At 35.7% G+C, this 24170-nt stretch overlaps 1 protein-coding gene across 1 annotated transcript in view; it reads left to right on the top strand.

The window, feature by feature from the left end:
- Positions 1–24170, top strand: part of CLVS2 (clavesin 2) — a 70971-nt gene that overhangs the window by 30690 nt on the left and 16111 nt on the right. The window contains exon 4 of the mRNA XM_043592238.1: positions 22480–22590. Coding sequence (XP_043448173.1) covers positions 22480–22590 — 111 coding nt within the window. The remainder of the gene's footprint in view (positions 1–22479; positions 22591–24170) is intronic.

The following is a 24170-nucleotide window of genomic DNA, read 5'->3' on the forward strand; positions in this document are numbered from 1 at the left end:
GGGTACTTTTTGTCTATGTCCTTTCCTATTCACCTTTTTCTCCTGTCATCATTTAAATCTTTCTTAACCTCTCACCTTGTTAATCTCAAAAGACAAGTGATTGGCCCTGAGTCCCACTTATCCCTGTCCAGTCCCCTTTCGACATGGCGATCAGAACTGTTTTTCCTAAAACATGATCTTATACAGCCTGTTGTATTATTTGTATACTTTTAAATATTTAAGGGTTACAGATACATGATTGGATTTTTCTTTTTCCTGGAGACTTTCTAGACTAGTAATTAAGACCAGGTGAATGGGAAACTGAGTCTTAAAATATCAGAGAGCATCCTAATGTGATCTTCCTCATCTAATAGGGATGCTATTTCATGTCATGTGTGATTCTTTATTGGGCTGTTGGCTATTCAGTACAGATCTAAATCAGTTTTAATAGGTGCACGACACAGGAGCATGTACTATGTCAAATCCTGTAATGAAAAGCTTAGTGTAGACATGTCTAGAATCTTAGAATCTTAGCATTTAAAGGAAACTTAGAAATCACACAAGCCATCTTACATAAGAATTACTTCTGTGGTAGTCTTAAGAGATGATTATGCAAGTTCTGTTTATACACACTCAGCTGCTAGTGCAGCTCCTTGCAAGGCAGACCTTTTCATCTTTAAGAGTTTGGCAACAAAGCTCTTCCTTAAATTCAGCTAAAACTGGCCTCTGAATTTTGCACTTTATGCCAGCTCTTGAAAACAAGATTAATGCCAGACCACCGAATACACTGTCCTTTATGTAACAATATTTCAAAAACATAGAATGTCTGTCCTTTGAACATTAGAAGTGATCTGATATTTTTCATTTTACAATATCCTTCTCCAAATACATATCACCTATTCTTCCAACCTTTCTCTCATGACATAGTTTCTAAATAGTGTCTCATTCTGGTTGACTACTAAACCCAAAATACTTTGTCAATTTATCCCCAAGTAAAAGTATAATTGCTCCAATATATTTTGATCAGTTTGGCAAATACTTCTCACTATTAGAAAATATTATATTTTAATATATTATATACATGTATTATATCATTTTATATTATTTTAATATATGTTATTATATTATTTAGTATATTATTGAACAGACAAGGCTCTGTAAAAGTGAAAATGATATACCAAAGGGAAAGCAAGGACAGGGCGAATAGGTCTTACTTAGGGAAAGGATTAAGAAAAGAGATATCCATAGAAGGCCCTAAAAGGGTTTTGAACGAAGGAAAATGTATTGTGAGCAACATTATAGGCTGAGACCAGTTTGGGGGAGAAACAGAGATGAATATGTACACCGTGCATTTGGGTATTATCAAGTATGTTAATTTAGTGTATCTTAACATTCATGAATAAGTAAATTAGGGTGTATTCCGCAAAAGCCAGGTGATACTTAATCATGACTTAGAAGGTCATGAATGCCACTCTCAAGTGTTTTAAGTTTTTTTTATTTGTAGGTGATCAGTTAAGTTTCAACTTGACAGGATAGTATATTTCAATAGATAACTAAATCTAGTGGTCCTGTGATAAAGGATGGATTAAGCAGAGGGAAACATTGTAACAGTTGGGACATGCTGGTGGTTCACTGTAAGCATGCCATCAACCATATTTCTAATAAATACTTCCTGATGATGAATTCATAGATAGCAAAGCAGCAGTGTATTAAAACACAGATTGATGAGGCAGTTTTTGTCAAATGCACTGGGAGAATAGTTCTCATGAATCATCTTACATGGAGAATGCTGTTAGACCTGAAGATGTATTACCCTCACTTAGTGAGATGCTCGTAACCTCTGCACACTGGACATTTAGCAAGCCATACAAAGAGAGCAAAGCTCTGTCAAAGCGCTGCAAATGCCGACTGTCAAAAACGGCAGGAAGTTACAGTTTATCACCACCACAGTGCTGTCTTATAATATCCCAGTGTCTCCTTTTATGATTTTTTTCTTATTTCTTTGAAGCACGTTTTTAAATAGGCTGTTAATAAAAGTGTGTAAATTTAGTTCTTTTCTTGTTCAATTCTACCTGTGCCTGATCTTTGATCTCATTTCTGGTCCTACGGAGCTATTATAAGAGACAGGTAAGAGGATTCTTGAATCCATTGTGTAATATTTAATCTTCAGTGGAGTCCCAGTTATCCAAGAACCTTATCTCATATTCTGTTTTAATGTTCTCAAAGCTCTAGCAGTGAGCAGTAGGAATGAGTCACTTTGAAGTAAAGCTTTATGTCACCTGAAAGTATATGTTGTTCAGACTCATATATGAATGCTTGGAGAATTGCTCATTCCCTTCTGGCTAAGCATAAAGGTCACCCCAGTCTTCAGTAATATTTTTTCTAGATGTGCTTCCCTTTGTCTCTTTCCATAGCTCCAAAGTGAACTTTGCTGTCCAGGTAATATTGGAGTGGAACCAAGCTGTGCAGATCCAAATGACAACACATACTTTCTTCTTCATGTTAGTATCTGAAACTCAAACTACCTCTGACAAACTACATGGAGTAAATCCTATGGCTTCACATGGTACTTTTATTTGCAATGCATTAGGATGAGGTTGAAATAATTCAGTAAAGGCCATCTTATTCCTGCCTGAAAGGTTATCATTTAGTTCATCAGAGAGCAGAGGAAGGATAAATTTCTGTTGTGTTAGGTGTCTTTAACAGGTCACCTCTGTTTTCTCAAGAAAATGCCAGTTCTAACTCTGGCTCACATATCTGCTAAAGAATCTGATAAGCTTTCAAGCGGTCATTTTAAGAAGGTTGTCAGGGAGTACACCTGTAAATTCTGCTGCTAAAACACACATGGATATATATTTGGACATTTTTTATTGCCTTAGTCTCAAGATTCAGCCTCTCGGTCCTATTTTTCCTTCTTTTATACTTAATTCCATTCAAAAATATTATATCATACAAGATATTTACCTCTTCATAAAAATACAATAGAAGAGCTTATAATAAAAAGTAAAAGGCCCTTTTCCACTGTTTCCTGCCAATATATTATTATCTTTTGATAGTATTTACTCATGAAATTTCTTCTATTCTTTTAAAAACCATTCTTCTTTTAGCCCAGTGGCCTTCTCTTCTAACTTGTCTAGTTGCTTTCTAATCTTGCTGGATGGCTGTCACTCTGGATCGTTTTTTTCACTGAACTGGTTTAAATCTACCATTTCTTGTTGAATCTCTCTCTCTCTCTCTCCCCTACCCTGGTTTTCACATCTACATTGCTTCTGTTTTATTCATAAGAGTTTTATCTCATTCTCTTATTTTAAAAATGCTTTGAAATAATTTATGCGATGTTGGTTTTTTCTTCACTCACTATTTACAGTTTTCATTTCCTTTAAAAAATATTCATCTTCCATCATTTTCAATGGTGTCTCAGGAGTAAGGGAAACAAGTATATGTGTTCAGTCATTTTAAATTAGAAAATGCTCATCTACTTTTCTTTTAAAGATTTTCTTTTTAAGCAATCTCCATACCCAACATGGCCTGGAACCCACAACCTCGAGATCAAGAGTCGTGTGCTCCACTGACTGAGCCAGCCAGGCGCCCCCAGTACTCATCTACTTTTAAATAATTTTATGTATCATTGTGAGCCATGGAAATGCTCCCTGGTAAAATAGAGTGTAAACATTTTATTTCAACTAAGTGGTAAAATCTATAGCTGGCAGGGATGGTGTCTTAATATCACTAAGGGATGGCAAAAAATGGGACTTAACACATGTTTCTTAAATGAATATGTCATCAATAAAATTTGCTTTTCTTCTTTGCCTATTCTAAGAAAATGATAAAGGTAGATGTTGGTTGTAGAGTGACCGAACAATGCCACTGCTGTAGGAGTGTGTGCTGTGTTTTCTTAGGATGATAGAGCTAGCTTAATAGGCAAATTTTGATCTCTTTTGCACTTACTAATGAATATAAACTTCCAGCAGAGTGGACTAAGAAGTAGATTTGAAACCATGGTAAAGTCCATGATCACCTTGAGCAGTAACAGCTTGACTGGAACTTTAATTTTTCAAATCTGTAAGCTTTCTGTGCCTCATTTTTCTCAGTTATAAAATTAAGATGGTGCAATCACAGGCCAGTCCAAGAGGCGGTGGGCATTCTGTAAATCATAAACACCAAAAGTCTATTTGCTGTCTGTTGTTTCTTTACCTATGTGAGATTTTTTCTTTACCTATGTGAGATAGTTTTTATTTTATGTGAGATATTTAAAAATGAATTATTCCTTAGGGTGGTATGCTTTCCTAGTAAATTTTCTCAATCTTTAGATGTGTAATTTTGACTCAACATTGTGTTTTATCTTTTCCATGTTGGCATATTAATTTTTTTTTGTTTTAAAGGAAACATTTCAAACCAATACTATTTGGCTCATGAAATTAAAACAAGGTAATTTTTTAGCTTTTTCTGGGTAAGGTATCGTTTCCTTAAAAATCCATTTTATTTAACGTTCGGAGAACATGGGGTTATATTCAGAAAGTATTTTAAATTTACATCCTTAAAAGACATAGATTTTGTTCTTTTTACAAATATCATATCTATATAGCAGCAATAATATGAAATTTAGTGATGGTTACAGAAAGCTACATGGGTGATAAAATTGCATAGAAGTACATAAATACACACTCACGAAAGAGTACTTACAAAACTGATGTCATCTAAATAGGCTCTATGGCTATATCAGTATCAAATTCCTGGTTTTGATTTTTTTTTCTAGTAAGGTATCCTACTTGGGGAGACTGGGTGAGGGGTGCATAGGATTTTCCTGTTCAGTTTTGCAACTTCCTGTGTGTCTATAATTATTTCAAAATTAAAAAAAAAATAGTCAATAGATAGACACAGATACCTTCTGAATGGTGAAAAAAGTGACAAAGTAACAGAATCTGAGTCCCACCACCAGCATTGTGCAAATATATAGTAGGAACCATAAATAATTGTTGAATGAGAATGAAGAGACACTGTCTATTATCTCTTTTGAAGAACACCATGGGATAATATTTAAAAAGCATTTTTATTTGAATTATTAAAAGAAGTTGGTTTTTTTTTTGCTGTTCCATTTTGGTTTTGATTATATGACAGAAAGAATATTAGAAAGATAAAAGCAAAACTCTTCAAAGAAAAATCCACCTCTTTGTTAACATTTATATGTAGAGGAATGTTTTGATGACTTTACCTAAGCATGGGGACTATCTTTTCAGAGTTAATGCATAAACCTTCAAATGCAGCTTTCTTTTGGATACACACACACACACACACACACACACATATGAACTTGAAAACAAATAAGATCCATATTGAAAGAATGGGAAGTGGATGGTAGGAGAAAAGGAATATCATCAAGTCTGATCTAATGGCAAACTACATGGATGGGGTTGGGAGAGTATTGAAGATAAAGTTGTTGGAGAAAAGGTGTAACTGTTTTGTCTACAAAATTTTTAGAATCCACTTAAGTTGTAACTCACAGATGAACCACAATCTATTCTAAAAAGTAGAGTGAATTAAAACATTATATAGATCAAAAGCAGCCTAAATATGTCACATACTTCAATGTCTAAAATGACATGCATGACCCTAAGTCAGATTCATATGTTACATAAAACAGATCTCTATCAGCTTTGTCACTAATTCAGAATTGTTGTGTTCGCTTAGGTTTCAAGGATGAATGAAGGCAAGGCATGTAATCTCTTGCTTCTACTCATGAGTTGCAAGGAAGAAGTCAAAGCCACGGAACTCTCTTAACCACACAACCACATATCCATACACACAGCAATAGTCAGGAACATTTCTTAATTCAGAAAAATCTGTGTTTCCTTGAGATCTTATGCAACTTTATGTGGCTGGGCTGGAAATTTTGTTTTTTTTTATTTACATGCCATTACTGAGATTATGGAAAGACAGATTGCAAATGTGTATGGTTGCCCTGATGTCAATGCTTGATCAGATATAGATGCTTGCATATCTTGTTTATACAAATTGGCAGACCAAAGACTAATATGAACTCTTCAATTATACTGCAAGATTCCAGAATGAATGGAGACCTTGAGTGCATTGTACCACAATGGGGAGACAGTAAAGGCTAATCACTGACATTGCTAATCCAATGAAGTGTACCATGGGTAAACAACTTGTTGAGTTCCTTACTTCCTAAGGAACTTTATTTGTAGAAAGACTTTGCAGCAATGGAAAGGAAAACTTATAAGGAATAGCTTTGGATGATTATTATTTGCCAACAAAGAAACAGGGAGTAAAGCAAAAGGAAAAAGGATCTTTCTGAGGCCACATGAATTTCCTGGTGTTTAATTAGAATATTCTCAAATTAGCGAAAATTTTTAAGTGTCTATAAAATTGTGTGATAAACACAAGAAGAGCACAGTGAAATCTTTGAAGCATTAAAAGTTCTTTTTGTAGTGAGAGGTACACTTATTAAGTGTTTCTGAATTTTGGAGAGGGGATGATGATCCCAATCTGAACCCTTGCTTCCTTCCCATTATAAAACTAACAAGTAAGAACAAGCAAATATTCCAAGATTAGCTAAACTGTGACATTGTCTTCATTATCCCCAGCCCTGCAGGAGATGTTCAGAGACTGAATGGGAATTCCTCATTAGCAGACAGGTGGATGGGGGATTGCCTACATCATGAGCCCTAGTCGTGCTGTTTTTCATGTGTGCTTCTCTGAAGGACACGTGCCTGAAACATCTTTAGACTTTCTCAAGCTGTCTTTATAATCCACTGCCTCACAACCCATATGGACACCACACAGTCTTGGAAGGCGGTAGTAGAGCTAAAAGCGTTCTGGCAAATGATTGGAAAACATCATTCTGGCTTCAGTGACCTCCTCTCTCCAACCCCTTACTCAAGCCAGTTCCATGATATTGGTCAGGGACTTCAATTAGGGGAAAAATGTGTATTTTTACTATTTTAATAGTACACAGAATACTGGAGCCTTTCAATGTATTCGTGGATCTCAATTTCTTTCTCTGTTTCTGCTTCTCTATGTCTTTATTTCAGTGTGAGCTATCCAAGCTTGGGGATATCTCACACATATGGCCTGCTAACACTGAGAGCTCAACATTTCAGACCTCCTCTTAACTATGATCCTTTTGTTATATGTTTCTAGTACAATTAGTGGTGAACTAAGCAAGATTAAAAAGTATCAACCTGTTTTCAGCCATTCTATGGCAGGTGTTCTCCATATCCAATCATTTCTTAACATATGTCACATGTTTTCCTTTTATGGTTTACCACCATGATAGGACTCAGATTCAGCTCTAGTTATCTGTATAGTGATAATAGATTTGACTGCATGTCTCCATCTTCTTGAAATCAAATAAAGTAGGACATTTCATAAGACTTCATCAAACAAACTGGGCAGGTCAAAGCATCAAATCACCATTTTCTATTTCAAGAAACATGCACCCGAGACACCCATAACCCTTATTTCATCCTTAACTCTAACAGTTCCCTAGTCCAACTCCACCCCTATCCATCTCTAACCCTCACCACCTCATCCCTGCTGCCCTGTGGTAGGTGGCCATGATGGAAGACCTGGTAGATGGTGGGTCACACATTACTGGGTCATTTTAAAAAATAATTAAACTAAACATCTACCTGGGTTTTATTTTTAACCTGAGAAAGAATGTCTCCACATCAAAGTGGTTGCACTAAAACATAAACATTAAAATGTCAGAATTCCATAACAGACTACACACCCCTACTCAACTAATGTTCCTACAGCACAACTGTAACATACCACTCTTTTCTCAAGAATGCCCACTACAAGCCCTTTGGCAAGACAACCTGGATGGCGGTCCAAGTAGACCCCATAACTGTCTTCTTTGCCACGCTGCCACCATTTCCTCACATTCACCCTCAACTCCTGACAAACATTCCTGAAAACTATATTCTAAAAGTGGCCCAGTCTTCCCATCTCTGGTTTTACTGCTCCTTCTCCCTGGGACATTCTTACACTCACTCCATTGCCTCATCCACAAGTACCAGATTCTCATTGATGCCCCATGATCTATTCCATGTACTACCTCTTTGGAGAGTATTTTCATCATCATTCCAAATTTTCTCTTCAGGATGGAATTGTTTTTCTCCTTCAAACCCAATCACATTTTGTGGAAATTATTTTTTCTTGCTTTATGTTACTTACTCTCTTTACCAGTATTATATAAGTTTCTTCAGTTAGGACTTTGCTTCATTCACATTCCCCTTACATTTCCCATGCTTGATTAGTGTGCAGTACATATTTGCTAAATTTAATAGATGCTTAGAGGGCTATGTTGTTGTCCTTGTGTTGATGTTTTTAAAGTAGATAATGTTTTTACTATTATGCATATTAACAAGCATGTGTGTTTGTGTATGGTACATGGTCATGTTAGAACATTTGAAAAGTATAAAATACACAAAGCATAAAATAAAAGTCATCTATTATTCAATTACACAGAATTAACTAGGTTAATATTTTGATATATTTTCCTAAATATTTTCTTTTATATTTCTTTTTAAATAAATTTAAATTGATTCTAGTGATTTCCTCACCACAAAATATGTATGAAACATTGGTGTACATAAAATTTTACCCCAATTTATGATGATTTCCTTATAATTGGTTTCTCATACTGGTATTAAGAAACAAAAGAAGTATATTTTGAGATTTCTTTCAGGAATGTTTTACCAATTTATATCCCCTCAACAGAATCTGATGGCTCCCATCTTGCCAAACCCTTGCAGGATTGAGTTTCATCATTAAAAACAATCTGGTCTAGTTGCACATGCATGATGTAGGCAGGAGTGTCTTGAAATATCCACTTAAGGACTTCTGCCTAATTCTTTTTATAATTTGCTCTTCTCAATTCCTCTAGCTGAAGTTCTGCAGCTTAACTCCCCTTTGGCAATTTTGAATATGAGAATGTCAGCACTTCTGAATGTGTGTTACTAAAGTAGTTTAAAAGTCAAGTGAGAGACCTAATCCATTATTGATAGTAAGGCCTGTTGCAGCTGACTTAGAGATTGGAGCTACAGGCCTCAAGATACAGGTCATAGAAAATGACTACATATTCTATTTTGATTAGAAATGTCACCATTATTTGTTACTCTTGCTATGCATTCACTTTTAATAGAAGAACCTGACTTAGAAACATGATGATGTAACAATTTTATAAGTTGGTAGTTTTTACTTTGGTTTCTCTCCTGCTATTATACTTGATTGAAACTTGTATTTCATGGATTGTGAAGAGTTGTGACAATGGCTGGTGTCATGTTCTCCAGGTTGTCTTGACTTCCACACATACCAGGCACACACCCGCAGCGACAAACGTAAATAAGCCTTGTGTCTCCATGTTAAGGCTCAATAGCTGTGATTTGCTTCAATCTGTTATCAACTTTCTCTGACAGAAAAAGTGGCTGGGCAGAATACCACACTTATTTTGTTCACAAAAGAAAGATCTTCCTGCCCATTCAGTTACATGATGGCTAAACGTATTGCAATTAGTTTTCCTTGTTGGTTTTACTTTAAGAAATAGTTTTGGCTAGAAAGAACTCTTTTAAGGAGGAATATTTTATCTAGTATCCCACTAAATTGCCTATATTTTACCCTAGCCAAGACTCAGATCAGGGCACCTGGGTGGCTCAGTTGGTTAAGCATGTGATTCTTGATCTCAGTTCGGTTCTTAATCTCAGGGTCGTGAGTTCAAGCCCTGCATTGGGCTCCACTTGGAGCCTACTGAAAAAAAGAAAACCCAGAAGACCCAGATGTTCCTCTCCACATGCAAAGTGAGTCACCAGTGTAATTTAAGAATTTTATCTAGGTGTAGGGATTTATCTAAATGAATACACCAGAATTTGTGTCCCGGGGACCCCTGTAGGGTGAGGAGGGTTGTGTTTGAAGCCCCGTTAGCCAGCATTAACTGATTAATGGTGGGCACAGGAAAAAATAACAAAATAATGATTTGTCTAGAATTAGAATATACTTGAGATTTTGAGATAGATTGGTCAGTTCTAGTCCACGAATTTCAGAGGTCCTGACCATATAGTCATAGTGTACTCTAGGAGGCTTTCTCTCCATTATAGTCTCTCTGTTCTATTTAGTAATTCTGTATATGTGGCAGGGATACTTTTGCTGACAGAGACTCATTTATCTTGTGGGTAAGTAGATTTATCATTGGAACCTAGAAGCCAAGAGTGTATGGATTCCTTCAATACATGTGTTCATAACTAGCAGGAAAAGAAAAAAAAAAGGAATAACATTGTGTTTTGTCTGTGGCATCAGGATAAAACAAGTTATTATATTGTTGTTTACAATATATTTAAATGTTATTTATAAGCGATTGTTGTATTTGTTATTTATAAATGGTAATTTACTGGTTGAAGAGGAATTGGGGTTGCTTATAGATTTAAACAAGCCAAATCTACCGTTAAGATTTTTAAAACAAAAGTAAAAATTTAGAAATGATCGTCTATATTAAGACTACATTGTTTTCACTTTGAGCAGATGATAATCATGTGCTATCTTGGATGAGGAAAGTGTAACTCCTTGCTTTTCTCTAGGCTTGCAGTTTTATAAACTGGAGTAGCCCTTGACCACCACTGTGTTCTGAGTGACCCAAGCAGATTCCTCCTGGTCCTCTTGAATGGAAGTTAAAAGACTCTCTCAGTCCAAACAATAGATGCTGATTGTAGCATCACGAAAGCAATGCAATCCAATCCCCCTGCATTCAAAATGTTGGCGTGAGACCTGAGCTTCCTACAGCATATGTCCACTCACAATTAAAAGCCATGATTATTTAACACCTTAGAATCCTATGGCACGTTTCCTAGTAATTTGCGTTGAGAAGACATAGCCCTTCAGTAAGTCCCTTCATGCTTTCTTTTATGCACCCTATAAAGGAGAATATCCGGCAGCATCATTGTACATGGGCACCACTTCTAATTAACTTAAAAATTAAATTTTTTTAATGTTTATTTATTTTTGACAGAGAGAGAGACAGAGCATGAATGGGGGAAGGTCAGAGAGAGAGGGAGACACAGAATCAGAAACAGGCTCCAGGCTCTGAGCTGTCAGCACAGAGCCTGATGTGGGACTCGAACTCACAGACCGTGAGATCATGACCTGAGCAAAGTTGGACGCTCAACCAACTGAGCCACCCAGGTGCCCTTCTAATTAACTTAAAAATTAAGCCAGAGGACACCCTCAGACAAAACTGAAAAAGAGAATATCTAACACATCTCTATAATAGGAATTGGATTTTATAAAAGGAGAATGACAGAGCAAAAGAAAATTACTAGGAGTCACGGTGTCATGAAGTCTTCATTAGCTAAATATTTATGTATATAGGGGGAGATGGCTATTTTTTAATTAAAAATGTCATAAATGATATGCATTTGCCTTTGGGGAGAGCATATTCTGTTGACCACCCTTAAGAGATATACATGTTGACACATCTGTATTCATGATAGACAATTTAAACAATAGCTGACATTTTGCCAAAGGTCTTAAAACAAACAGATATTATGTATGTAAAGTTTGCAAATGCAAATAGGGACATTATTTTTAAATTAAAAAATTTAATCTAAGAAGGTATCTTTGTTTTAATGCATATTTAGATTAGGATTTTACCATTTGGGAGGGCAAAATCATTTCAAAATATACTCATATCTTAAAAATTTTACTTTATTTATTAAAAAAATTTTTTTTTTAATGTTTGTTTATTTTTGAGAGAGACAGAGACAGAATGCGAGTGGGTTAGGGGCAGAGAGAGAGGGAGACACAGAAGCAGAAGCAGGCTCCAGGCTCTGAGCTGTCAGCACAGAGCCCGATGTGGAGCTCGAACTCACAAACCGTGAGATCATGACCTGAGCCGAAGTCGGACGCTCAACCGACTGAGCCACCCAGGTGCCCCATAAAATTTTAAATCTTTTTAAAAATTATTTATTTAGGGGGGGAGGGGCAGAAAGAGGGGAGAGAGCATCTGAAGCGGGCTCTGCACTGACAGTCAGAGAGCCTGACATAGGGCTTGAACCCATGAACTGTGAGATCATGACCCCTGCTGAAGTCAGATGCTCAACTGACTGAGCCACCCAGGTGCCCCTCATATCTTAAAAAATTTTAATTATAAAAATACCATTAATGAAAAGTTAATGTATACTATTAATTACTTTTTTAAATGATCCATCACAGTTAATCCATGTTTCTTAAAACACTTATTAAAATTAAGACACTATTTGCTGAGAAATCATTAGAATTTAAGCATGTAATTTATGTGCATTTTGTTTCAGAGATTGCTCATCAAATAGAAAGGCTTTCTAAGTGCTTGTTTTGAAATACAATGTGATATATCTTTGAAGGCTGATTGTTTCCTCTATCAAGAATTGACTATTCATTTTTTAACCATTTATTTATTTTTTCCCTTTTAAGTGTTGAGTAAACTATAGAAAATGTTAATAATTATTGTTTCCCTACATGTCAGAGCAATACCTATCTGGGTGAAATTTTGTTTCTTACACAATACTTTGTATCTAACCCATCTCCTTTATTGTCTGGCTACCTGGGCAGCATGAGGTTTTAATGGGCATTTAGAAGTTAAGAGATTGGAGGTGAAGCATCCTTCTGTATTTGTACCCCCCCAGTTTAAACTACTATCTCTCTGTACCAGGTCAAGAGCCTTTGTTTTCAATCTGTTATTTGCATCCATTTACACATGGCTCATTACCAGTTATGAAGCAGGCATAGAAAAAGACATTCCAATTAGCTGGTCATTAAATAGTTTCCTGATTATTTTCTTTCAATTTGGCAAAATATGCTAGTTAGCATATTTTGGTAAAAATCCTTGTTTACCTCATGAAAGCAATGGAATGACTTGCCTAGGTTTGCCTGTCTAGTATTGATGAGACTAAAAATATAAGATTATAGAGGTAGCTCCATTCTCTTTAGTTTCAGACACTGCACAGAACACTAGAGGTGGGGAATGGAAGCAAGGCTTTGGAAGTAGGGCAAATGTGACTTTCTTCAGGAATCTTAACCTTTTACAAGATAGGTAGAGTGTGTATACAAATAGCTTATACAACATTCATTCAAAAAGGTAGATACAAGTATACAAATGCTATTATACCAGCTAGAAAGAATACCCTCAAAAGACATATTTGGGAAAATATGGTGTGGTTAGCACATCAAGACACATCAAAGTTTTCTCCTTCTCCTTCTTTTTTTTTTTTTTTTTGCAATGTCTTGATTTTCTTTACTAGATTGGCCGAGAAAACTTTTTAATAAAATTTTCTGAATTCTCTATTAACAGAACTCTTAATTGAGCCTTTCCTAAAACCATCCAGAATGTTAGATCTGTATTCTCACAATGGCAACCTTTCACTAGTCACTCTTGTAGTTTCATTCCATTCTCTTCAATGTTCTGTGCTGCCGTTTAGATCTTTCTGCCTGAGGGATGCCTTCCCCAATTTCTCCTCTTCCTAACACTTCTTTGTAAAGCAGACCAATCTTAATAAGTTTAAATATATCTGAAGGAAATATTGATAAGATCTAAGGAACTAGTAGTACCATCTGCTATAATAGCCACCTTCTTCTTTCTATACCTGGGCACACTTTTAGAGAGTATATATATATATATATATATATAGTATATATACTGTATGTATATTGTATATATATATATTTTTTTAAAGACTATACACACACACACACACACACATATATATATATATATATAGTATTCCTATGAGGCATTGTAAAAATTATTCTTATAATTATTCTCATAATTCCAGGCTTTTAGATAGAATTTCATGTCATCTATATAAAGCTTAACTAAAAAAAATAGAAGCACACACCAAAATGCTTAAATATTGCTTTTGTCTCTGGTTGGTAAAGTTATGAGTAGCTTTTTTAAAAAATTACACATTATTTGATGTTCAGAATTTCTACAATAATCATGTTCTCTAATTATACTAAAAACATTAACAGAATAGTGCAATATTTTTAATCTCAGTATAATTTTAGAGAGAGAGTTATGGAATTAGAAGAGTAATTTCTATAGTGCACATAATAGTTGAAATTATGTGCTTCAGAAAAGTACCATAAAGGTAGAAAAGAAAAACAAGCATTGAAAAAAGGCTAACAAGGGTTGATGAGGGAGTGGGGGAGAAGAGAAAATGGGTGATGGACCTTGAGGAGGGAACTTGTTGGGATGAGCACTGGGTGTTGTATGTAAGTGATGAACCATGGGAATCTAACCCCAAAACCAAGAGCACACTGCACACACTGTATGTTAGCCAATTTGATAATAAGTTATATTTTTTTAAAAAGGCTAATGAACTTGGTTTTGAATGAGTGAGTTACACATACAATTTTTGCCTATGCTCACACTGAGGATACTTCTTAACACACTTGATTGTTTTAGGAACCTTAGACAATCTTGTGAAACAAGACCAAAGTTGTGGATTTAATTCTCATGGAAGAGTTCATTTTGTTCATGTTTATGACTACAAACTGTACTGCGATTACACCAGACATTATTTTGATTTATGTGTTTTCAGATCTAACAATTTACTTGTAATAGTATTATCCTAACATGTAATTTTTTTATTTCATCAGAATTAATTAAAAAATTGAATAATATATTAATGGTTCATTTTCTAATTTTTCTTCTTGAATAGCTAGACATGTAAGGCATACATATTTTTGCTAGAAATATATGAATAACTTACTTATGTATATTTGATACATATACATATATTTACCTCTCTATATAGTGCCCATAGTGCCAATATCTATAATGTGTATATTGTTTATATGCCAATGAGGAGAAGGTAGAGGTTTTGCTTTGATTGATATCATTTTGTAAGTGTTTGCAATAGCAATCAACTTTTAAGGAAACTCACATATTGCATGAAGGGAGTACTTCCAAATCTATCTTCTCCCAAAGAAAGATATTTACTTGAGCATATGGTCAACAGAGGCTTGGAGAAATGTTGAATTCCACTGGAGCTTTGGTGGGCCAAGTTTCCATTAACTCAAGCATTCAGGCAAGATAATCTGTGCAACCAGCACAACAAAGTTTACCACTCAAGAGGAAAATGAATGGGAGCAGGTGAATTGCCAAAAGCTTTCAGAAGGTAGAAATTCTGTTAACTTTCTTCCACCTATCTTGACTGCACTCTCACTAATTGCAATGTACTTATTTCATTGTCTCCCGTGAATAACACTGTGGCCAGCAGAGTCAATGATCAGCATGCTATATATTGTTATTTTGATTATTATTTTGTACTATGCAGTGTTTTAGGACCAAATAACTACCCATTAAACCACATTATAAAATTGCCTCCATAGTCATTTCTATATGTGTAGAGTAAAAAAATAGATTGTTAATATGGTAACCCAGTACTTAGGAGGTGTGTTTAATGGCTAACAGCTATGGTTGGCTGTTAGCAGTCCTATTAAATGTTTCATTTTGCAGATAAGGAAATTGGGGCTCAGTTTACTTAAATAGTTTACTTAAATAATTAATATCAGAATCTATTATTTTCAAAAAACATCCACCTAGCTTTGCTATAGGACATATACACAAACACACAGACCCACGCACACATACACACACGTTTTCAAACTGTTGGGAAGGTGAAGATGAATTACACACGGTCTGGAACTGAGTTCGACACACAAAACAGAAATCTCTCTGGATAGTTCAAAGACAGATGGATTTAAATACAGGGAGTTCACGCTTTAAAACCTCATTGGAAAAACGGGAGGGATGACAATGTCATTAGCAGACTATGTCCGCTTTCTTGGTTTTGAGGTCACAGCCGTGCAGATGTGATCTAGAGGTCAAGAAACTGCTGTCTCCACCCTCTCACTACTCCCATCCCAGGAGTCTCTCACTCTCCGAAGTGCCACCTAGGAAGTGGAAAGGTAGTGTTCAGACACTGCCATAAACAATTGCCCCTCTAGAGCTTGCCTAGCAGCTGCCACTGCAGCAACAATGCAATGGTGGCCTCTGTATGTAAATGTAATGACTGGTTCTTTAAATCTTGCTGAAGGGCTTCTCATCGACAGAATGACAGAACTACAGAACGTTGTTATTTAGAATCGCAGTTGTAAAGTTCTTTTGTTTTAGCCTTCCATCTCCTGCCCTATGGGGTGGGGCATGAAGTGGGTGGAAATGGATGCCAGGCCAAGCACCAACAGACCATATACAACACACAATCGCGCACTCAGAGCTCACAGTTTAGTAGTGGAGGCAGACAAATAAAGAGAAAATTTAAGGGTCTTGTGGCAAGTACGCTAAGATACTTAGACACTGTGCTCGTGATGACAGAGAATGGACTTTTCACGGAGAGAGTAGGGCATGGAAAAACGAGAGAAAAGATCAAAAAGAGCTTCCTTGAGATAGTGTGGCATGAGCTAGGCCTTAAAAGATCAGCACAAGAAGACAATTCAAAGAGGGAGGAAGGCCATGTCAGGCATGAGGAAGAGAACAAAGTCAACATGCTATAAAACTGCACTTGAACATAAACAGACATGAAGAGGCTGCAGGGAAGTGACATGGTGCCAAACAGGGGAGTGGACACAGTGGGGTTTGGGTTTTTATTGTGGTCATGAGGGTGAATATGAAAATATGAAGCTACACAGAGCTGAAGATATAAATACTGCAGGGCTTCGGGCATGATTGGAAGTGAGAGAATCAGACTTCTGGTTTCCAGTTCTGTTTGTGAGAAGCTTGGAAGTCGCCACTTTGTCTTAACAAGTGAACAACTGAACAGACTGAGAAATCAACAACTCTTCTTGGATTCACAAGAGAGGTGAGGTATCAGGGAACACCACTATCAGCAAGACTGGACGGGCAGACAGGTGAACAGAGGGAGTCTTGGCTTACTGGAGCAGAGACTCTTAACAGGAAACAAACTATGGTGAGAATCAGTGTCCAGCCAGGACATCATGAAATTTGAATGACAAATTGCTGGAGTCTCATTGGGAATGAACTTGAGAGTTAAAAATTCCAGGGGGCCCAGTCTTGGGGGGCCATCCACGCTTTTGTGAGATTTACTTCTAGGAGCTGGACCAGATTCTCACAGTAAATATTGGGGAAAAATCCCCTTGTGTTTATGTCAGGGGGAAAGGGAAGAAAACCTTTGAAATATGCCAGAGCACTCTGTTATTTTTACTGCCTTTTTCTCCAAGTTTTTATTTAAATTCCATTTAGTTAACATTTAGTGTATTATTAGTTTCAGGTGTGGAATTTAGTGATTCGGCACTTACATAGAACACCTGGTGCTCATCACAATTGCCATCCTCTGTTTCTAACAGGGCTTGCCCTCAGGAGAAGCTAGTTAACCAGAGCATAATTTGCAAGGGTATTAATAGAACCTAACTGACCTAGGGGTAGGGAGATACCACACTCCAGCCTTCCGGTGGCAGAAGGGAAATACACAACTCTAGGCTACCTGTCCCACCTAAGGGAAGAGAAAAAAAACCCCGAGAAACACTTGGGAGTTCACAGTCCAGAGGCACAGACTCACTAAAAGACTGAAGCCTAATCATAGGACTGTGGAACATTTCCCTCCCATGACACCTCACCACCACATTACAGAAGGCCAAATTACAGCAGTTCCTTTTATCTGGTACATAATGTCTGGCTATCAAGAAAAAAATTATAAAGTGTACTAAAAAAAGTCTAAAAACACACCTTGAAGAGACAGAGCAAACTGCTCTAATGGATAAAGTAGACAACATACAAAAACAGATGGATAGTATAAGTAGAGAAATGGAAAGTCTAAAAAAGAAAAAAAAATCTAGAGATAAAAAATGTAACAAATGAAGAATGCCTTTGATGGAGTTACTATTAGACTGGACATGGCTAAAGAAAGGATCTCTGAGTTTGGGAATATATCAATAGAAACCTCCAAAACTGAGGTTCCTCAGAAAATTAAAAATAGACCTACCCTATGACCCAGCAATAGCACTGCTAGGAATTTATCCAAGGGATACAGGAGTACTGATGCATAGGGCCACTTGTACCCCAATGTTCATAGCAGCACTCTCAACAATAGCCAAATTATGGAAAGAGCCTAAATGTCCATCAACTGATGAATGGATAAAGAAATTGTGGTTTATATACACAATGGAATATTACGTGGCAATGGGAAAAAATGAAATATGGCCTTTTGTAGCAACGTGGATGGAACTGGAGAGTGTGATGCTAAGTGAAATAAGCCATACAGAGAAAGACAGATACCATATGGTCTCACTCTTATGTGGATCCTGAGAAACTTAACAGGAACCCATGGGGGAGGGGAAGGAAAAAAAAAAAAAGAGGTTAGAGTGGGAGCGAGCCAAAGCATAAGAGACTGTTAAAAACTGAGAACAAACTGAGGGTTGATGGGGGGTGGGAGGGAGGAGAGGGTGGGTGATGGGTATTGAGGAGGGCACCTTTTGGGATGAGCACTGGGTGTTGTATGGAAACCAATTTGTCAATAAATTTCATAAAAAAAAAAAAGAAACCTGCAAAACTGAAAAGCAAAGAGAAAGAACACTGAAAAGAAAAATGGAATAGAGTATCCAAGGACTGGAGGACAGCTATAGAAGGTACAACGTATGTGTAATTGTAATACCACAAGTAGAAGAGAGAGAGGAAGGAAACAAGGGCATCACAGTAAAGAGAAGGAAGGAATCAGGGATTATGTCATCCTTGTTTTGGACTTTGATGCCTGAGAGATGGCATTGAATCAGAATTTTAACCTGGATTAATTTGATTGCAAAGTCAGTGTTCTCCACTTTCACCCTGTCTTAAATGTGATTTGGTACTGATTAAGTCATTCTTTATGTAAAGATACAGTCAAGAATGCCCATGAACTCATGCTTAAGTTTTGTGTACATTTTTAGAAGCATGGCCTTCTAAAGTACATAGAAGAAGCGTGGCCTCTGTGTGATTTTGTTTAAAAATCACTGTCTTAAACACTTGGCATAAAACTTGATAGCTGGTGTTTATTCAGATTTGTTCTAGAGATTAAATGTTCATTCAAGAGTGTATTTTAAAAGCATTCCAAGTAGTTCTGCTTCAGGTAATGCAGTAGGTTAAAATTTCTTGAAGATCTTCCTGCCAGGAAACACAAAGGTGTTAGGTAAATCACAGCAAAAGAATCGCACCTACCCATCACCTGCCTCTGGACCCTGAGACAAGAACACAGAGTCTACTGAAAAAAACAAAGCAAAACAAACAAACAAACAAAACCCAGGGAATAAGTGAAACCTGGGTGGTTCTGGAGGCAAATGTTGGCTGCAGGAGCCTACAGATTTAGAGTGTAATGATTGCCTAAGGTGTGGGGTGGGCAGAAGCAGAGACTAGATTTGCCCTAGTTGAGGGTAAATGGGGGACTAGATGTGAGATTTTGCATTCCTCCAGGTGTGGCACCCTTAGGGAAGGTTTGTGCTAGGAAAATCACTGCTGGCTAGGAAACCTTTAGGTAAACCTCTCTGCCTTTCCCATAAGCAGGTGGGAAAATAATAATAATGATAATATTGGTATTAATAATAATGGTAATTATCTTCTGTGATAGTCTGAGGCCATAATTATCTCATGAGGCTGAGGTTTGAATATACACTGTACAATCAGAAACCCCAAGATGGGAAATTGAATTAAAGCCAAACTAGGTTGATGGCACTGAGTAGGAGCTGATACAGATCTCATCTGGGGAAAAGCATCCTCAAGCCAGCTCCTTCAGGATTCCCAATGGCTAATATTAGCCAAATATAAGTTCACCATAAACAAGATACTGTAAGCAAGATCAGTAGAGACAGTAAGCAAATTCACGTGCTCAAGGACTATAAAACAAAATAAGTATGTATTAATTAAATGGTTATGTTACTAAATAATGTTATTAATGATGGAATTAAAATAAGCAAAGACCAAGTAACTAGGGAATTAAAGTTACATGAAAATCTATTTTATACCCAATAAATTGGCAAAATTCAACAGATTGACAGTACCAAGTGTGGTATGGGTAAGAGCTGGAACTTTCCTCATTGCTGGGGGAAGGAGGGGTATAAATTGATATACTTGTTGTTACCAGTTGTGTAAAGCTGAAGTCTCTACACTCTATGACTCAGTGTTAACAGTTCAGATATATACCCCACATATACACTTGAACATGCCCAAGAGACATGTCCAAGAATGAAGTCTGCAAAGCAGCTGTACTGGTAATGGCAAAACAGACAAAATATTTGGAAAACACCATGCATTGACAATACAAAATAAATTGTGAGGTATCATATAATGGTATACTATACAATAGTGACCATGAACTATACCTATGCATGTAGAAAACTCAAATACAGGAAACCTTAAAAACAATGTTATGTGACAACAGAAAAATATATTCACTGACATTTTGATAAAGTTTAAGTAGTTAGAAAACTTAACTCTCTCTCTCTCTCTCTCTCTCTATATATATATATACACACACACATATATATACATACATATATATAAACACATATATCCCTAAAATATATATATACATGCCAGCAAAAACTATAATATATAAAAATAAATAAAATATATAAGATATAAACTATAGAACAAGTAAAATATTATATTTATATATTTATATGTTTATAAAATAAAATATAAGCAAAAGAATTACAATATAAATTTTAAAATGTAGAAGATCAAAGAATAGGAATACAATAAACTTTAAGGTTATTAACCATGTTCTATTTCTTAAGGTGAGTAGAGGGCACATGGGTGTTTATCTTAGCATTCTCTTTATTGTATATACATTATTTTCTTTTTATGTATAAAAATGTCATAACCTAAAAACATACTATGTCTGTATTTCTATCTGATTCATTTCTATTATTGTAATAACTTCTTGATAAATGAAAACTATGTATTTATAAAAGAAGTAAGACACTGGCATTAAAGGAGACAAATTTTATCTTTAGTTATTCTTATTTATTTATTTATCTAGTACTGTTCTCTTTTTATTTTTTAAGTTTATTTTTATTTATTTTGAGAGATAGAAAGGAAGTAGAGGAGGGGCAGAAAGACAAAGAGAGAGAGAGAGAGAGAGAGAGAGAATCCCAAGCAGGCTCCACACAGTCAGTGCAGAGCCCAATGTGGTGCTCAGACTCACAAACTATGAGATCATGATCTGAGCCGAGATAAAGAGTTGGATGCTTAGCTGACTGAGCCACCTAGGCAGCCAGTACTGTTGCCTTTTTATAATGTGTTAGTCTCAGAGATAGATATCGCTTGGCAAAAAAAAAAAAATGCTTATTCGCTCTGAAAATCAATATGCAAAACCACGAATTAATTATTAATGTTCCAAAGTGTCCCCCCAAAACTAAAATATTTTAATGGGGTTATGCCATGTGTGTTTTTGACTACACAATCTTGTTTAAGAAAATATTAAATTAAAAAAATGCATCTGATTATTTCAGTTCCTTTACTTTTCATTTGTTCCCATTCATGCTCTAAATAGAATCCAGAAGAATGCTAATTATCATGATACACCTTGAGAGAGACTTCTAGTGGTATAGCCCTTTTTTTTTTTTAAAGAAGACTTTTGTAGTCAGTTCAGTGTGGAATTTTTCAACTAGTAGCAAGAATCAGTCCATTTATGTGGCTTCCTCAAGTGCACTGTGAGATGTTGTAATTCATTCAGCTGAAGGATTCCCTTCATATTATAGAGTGAATGGGATGCACCTATTTAGTTACAGATAGGAAAAAAAGCCCTCTCTACCTCTCTACGTCACCTCATATTCGAACCTTACACAAGTGAGTTCTTGTTGAAGAGGAGGGTGGCTTTCTGACAGGCCCGTTTTCATACTGTGGGGTGAGCTCAAAGGGTTTTGACTTAATTTAACCTAGCAAAATACAACCCCAAATTTCTTACACTACAACGCTAAGGTTTTATTTTGCATAAGTCTGTTTCCCCTTTTTTATGGCTGAGATAAGGGAAGGAGAATGTTTATAATGAAGTTGACAAAATACGATAAAGTGAGTTTTGAAATATGGTGCTCGCGTTGTTGACTACAGTGAACTTAATAAAATATTTTAAATTAGGTACACTTTAATATAAATATAAATGATTTAAATACAACACTTATCTAACTAGATTCAGTATTTGACAAATAAATAAAAGTATTTATTTCTTCTTCTTGGCCTATAATGACTGTTAACAGTTTGTAGGCTTAAAATATGGCACTCTTAAAAGCGCTGAAGTTAGTAATAAACTGTTCTTGAGAAGGATTTGCTTTATTACATATGCTTCACTTTCAGTATGAACCTTATAATGTTTAATACGGTAAGGGTCTTTGTTATTCATCTTAACTATACAAATAATCTCATTTAAGTGTGTGGAATAACAAATTTATATACCATATGATTTCCTTAAGCCTTCTCAATATATTAAAGCATGTTTTGATTTTTCTCCCCGCTTCGTGTTACTCTAGGATAGTTTCCCAGCACGATTTGGAGGAATTCATTTTGTCAATCAGCCATGGTATATCCATGCCCTGTATACCGTGATCCGGCCTTTCCTAAAGGAGAAGACTCGGAAAAGGGTATTTGTTTGTTTCTTTGTTTTTATACTTTTTTCTCCTCCCATATTCAATGAATTATGATGCATAATGTGTATATAATATCGGGTGTGGTAAATGTACCTCTATATTGCATATAAATATTCAGCATACAAGATATTTAAAAATTCTTAAGGACCATATAAAAGAAATATTCAAAAGCCCACAAGCCTGCTTGTCTATTTTCCCACAAATTGGGAGAACATGTCAGTACATTCATGATAAAGCCCCAGTTTAAAGTAAAAAAAAAATTATGCCATGTTACTAGATTGTTATTAGTACACCTAATTTCAAGTAAGATCTAGAGAAAAGTTATCATTTTATTAGTGGATATATGAATGCTAGTTATTTCACAATGTGTATCATATTGAATATAGTGAATTTTGTGAAATCTAATATAATTTTGTGGTGATCATCATGATCGATCACACATTTCAGAAAGAATGCTGATGTTTAAAAATATTAATATTTGTTTAGATTGCAAGTTACTTGAGTTCTAAGGCTCGGTTTCATTTAACAATGAGGATATTCAAAGTACATGCAACAAAATAATCATTTTTTCTGCAAATAAGATGATTTATATAAAGCGTTTAGCACAGTGCATGGTACGTGATAAATGCTGAACGCATTTCTCATTATTATTAATAATACAGACTTTAAAATGTGTTTTAATGCACATTATTTCATTTTAGCCTCCAAAAGTTTCTGAAGTGTAAATTTAGTAAGCAGTATCTCCTATCTTGGAGCTAAGGAAAGTAAGTCTTAAGATGGAGTAACTTGCTTACTCAGTTCCACAGCTATAAAGCTCGTATAGGAATCCAGACATCTCCAGATTTAGAGCTATTTTTACCACCGTGCTGTGACCAATTTTCAAACGATTAGTTCCAAAGTAAAGTATACTTTACTTCTAAATCTTTATTGAAGGCAATTTTCCATGTTTCCCAATGAATGAGAAGGCACTTCAGGTATTTCCATGCCATGTTGTAGAAGCCTCCTTGTGAGCATAACAGAGAAGTGATTGTTCAGTATGTGTTTGTATCAAACATTAGTGAGCAGAAGGTCTTCTGGATATGAGTTTGTTGAAAATGTTTCAGTAGTTTAGGAGGAAGAATTCTGTAAACAATTATAATTTATATCAGGAATAGTTTCTACCAGTGAGAGTCAAATTAATTTACTAGAATTAAGAAAAATGTATTAGATTTAAGAATTAAGAAAAATGTGTTAGAATTCAGAAAAATGTATTGATGTGCTTCACAAGTAACACTTTCAAACTTTGTTTTATGAAGAGATGATCAGGTGATCCAAAACACCTGCTGGGGCTTTTAGTACGCATTATACTAGTGAATGCTTCTGTAGTATTCACTCTATGCCACATGCTGTTCTAAGTACTTTACATATGTTAACTCATTTAATCCTTACAACAATGGCTCAAGGGGAAGCATTGTTATTTTTCTCCCTCTATAGATGGGAAAATGAGTTACAGAAGGTTAAGCAAATTGCTCTAAATCACAGCTAGGAGGTAGTAGAGCTGAATATGTGGATTTATGGGAAAGACAGTGCCAGAC

This window comes from Prionailurus bengalensis, chromosome B2, assembly GCF_016509475.1.
Source record: "Prionailurus bengalensis isolate Pbe53 chromosome B2, Fcat_Pben_1.1_paternal_pri, whole genome shotgun sequence".
NCBI lineage: Eukaryota > Metazoa > Chordata > Mammalia > Carnivora > Felidae > Prionailurus > Prionailurus bengalensis.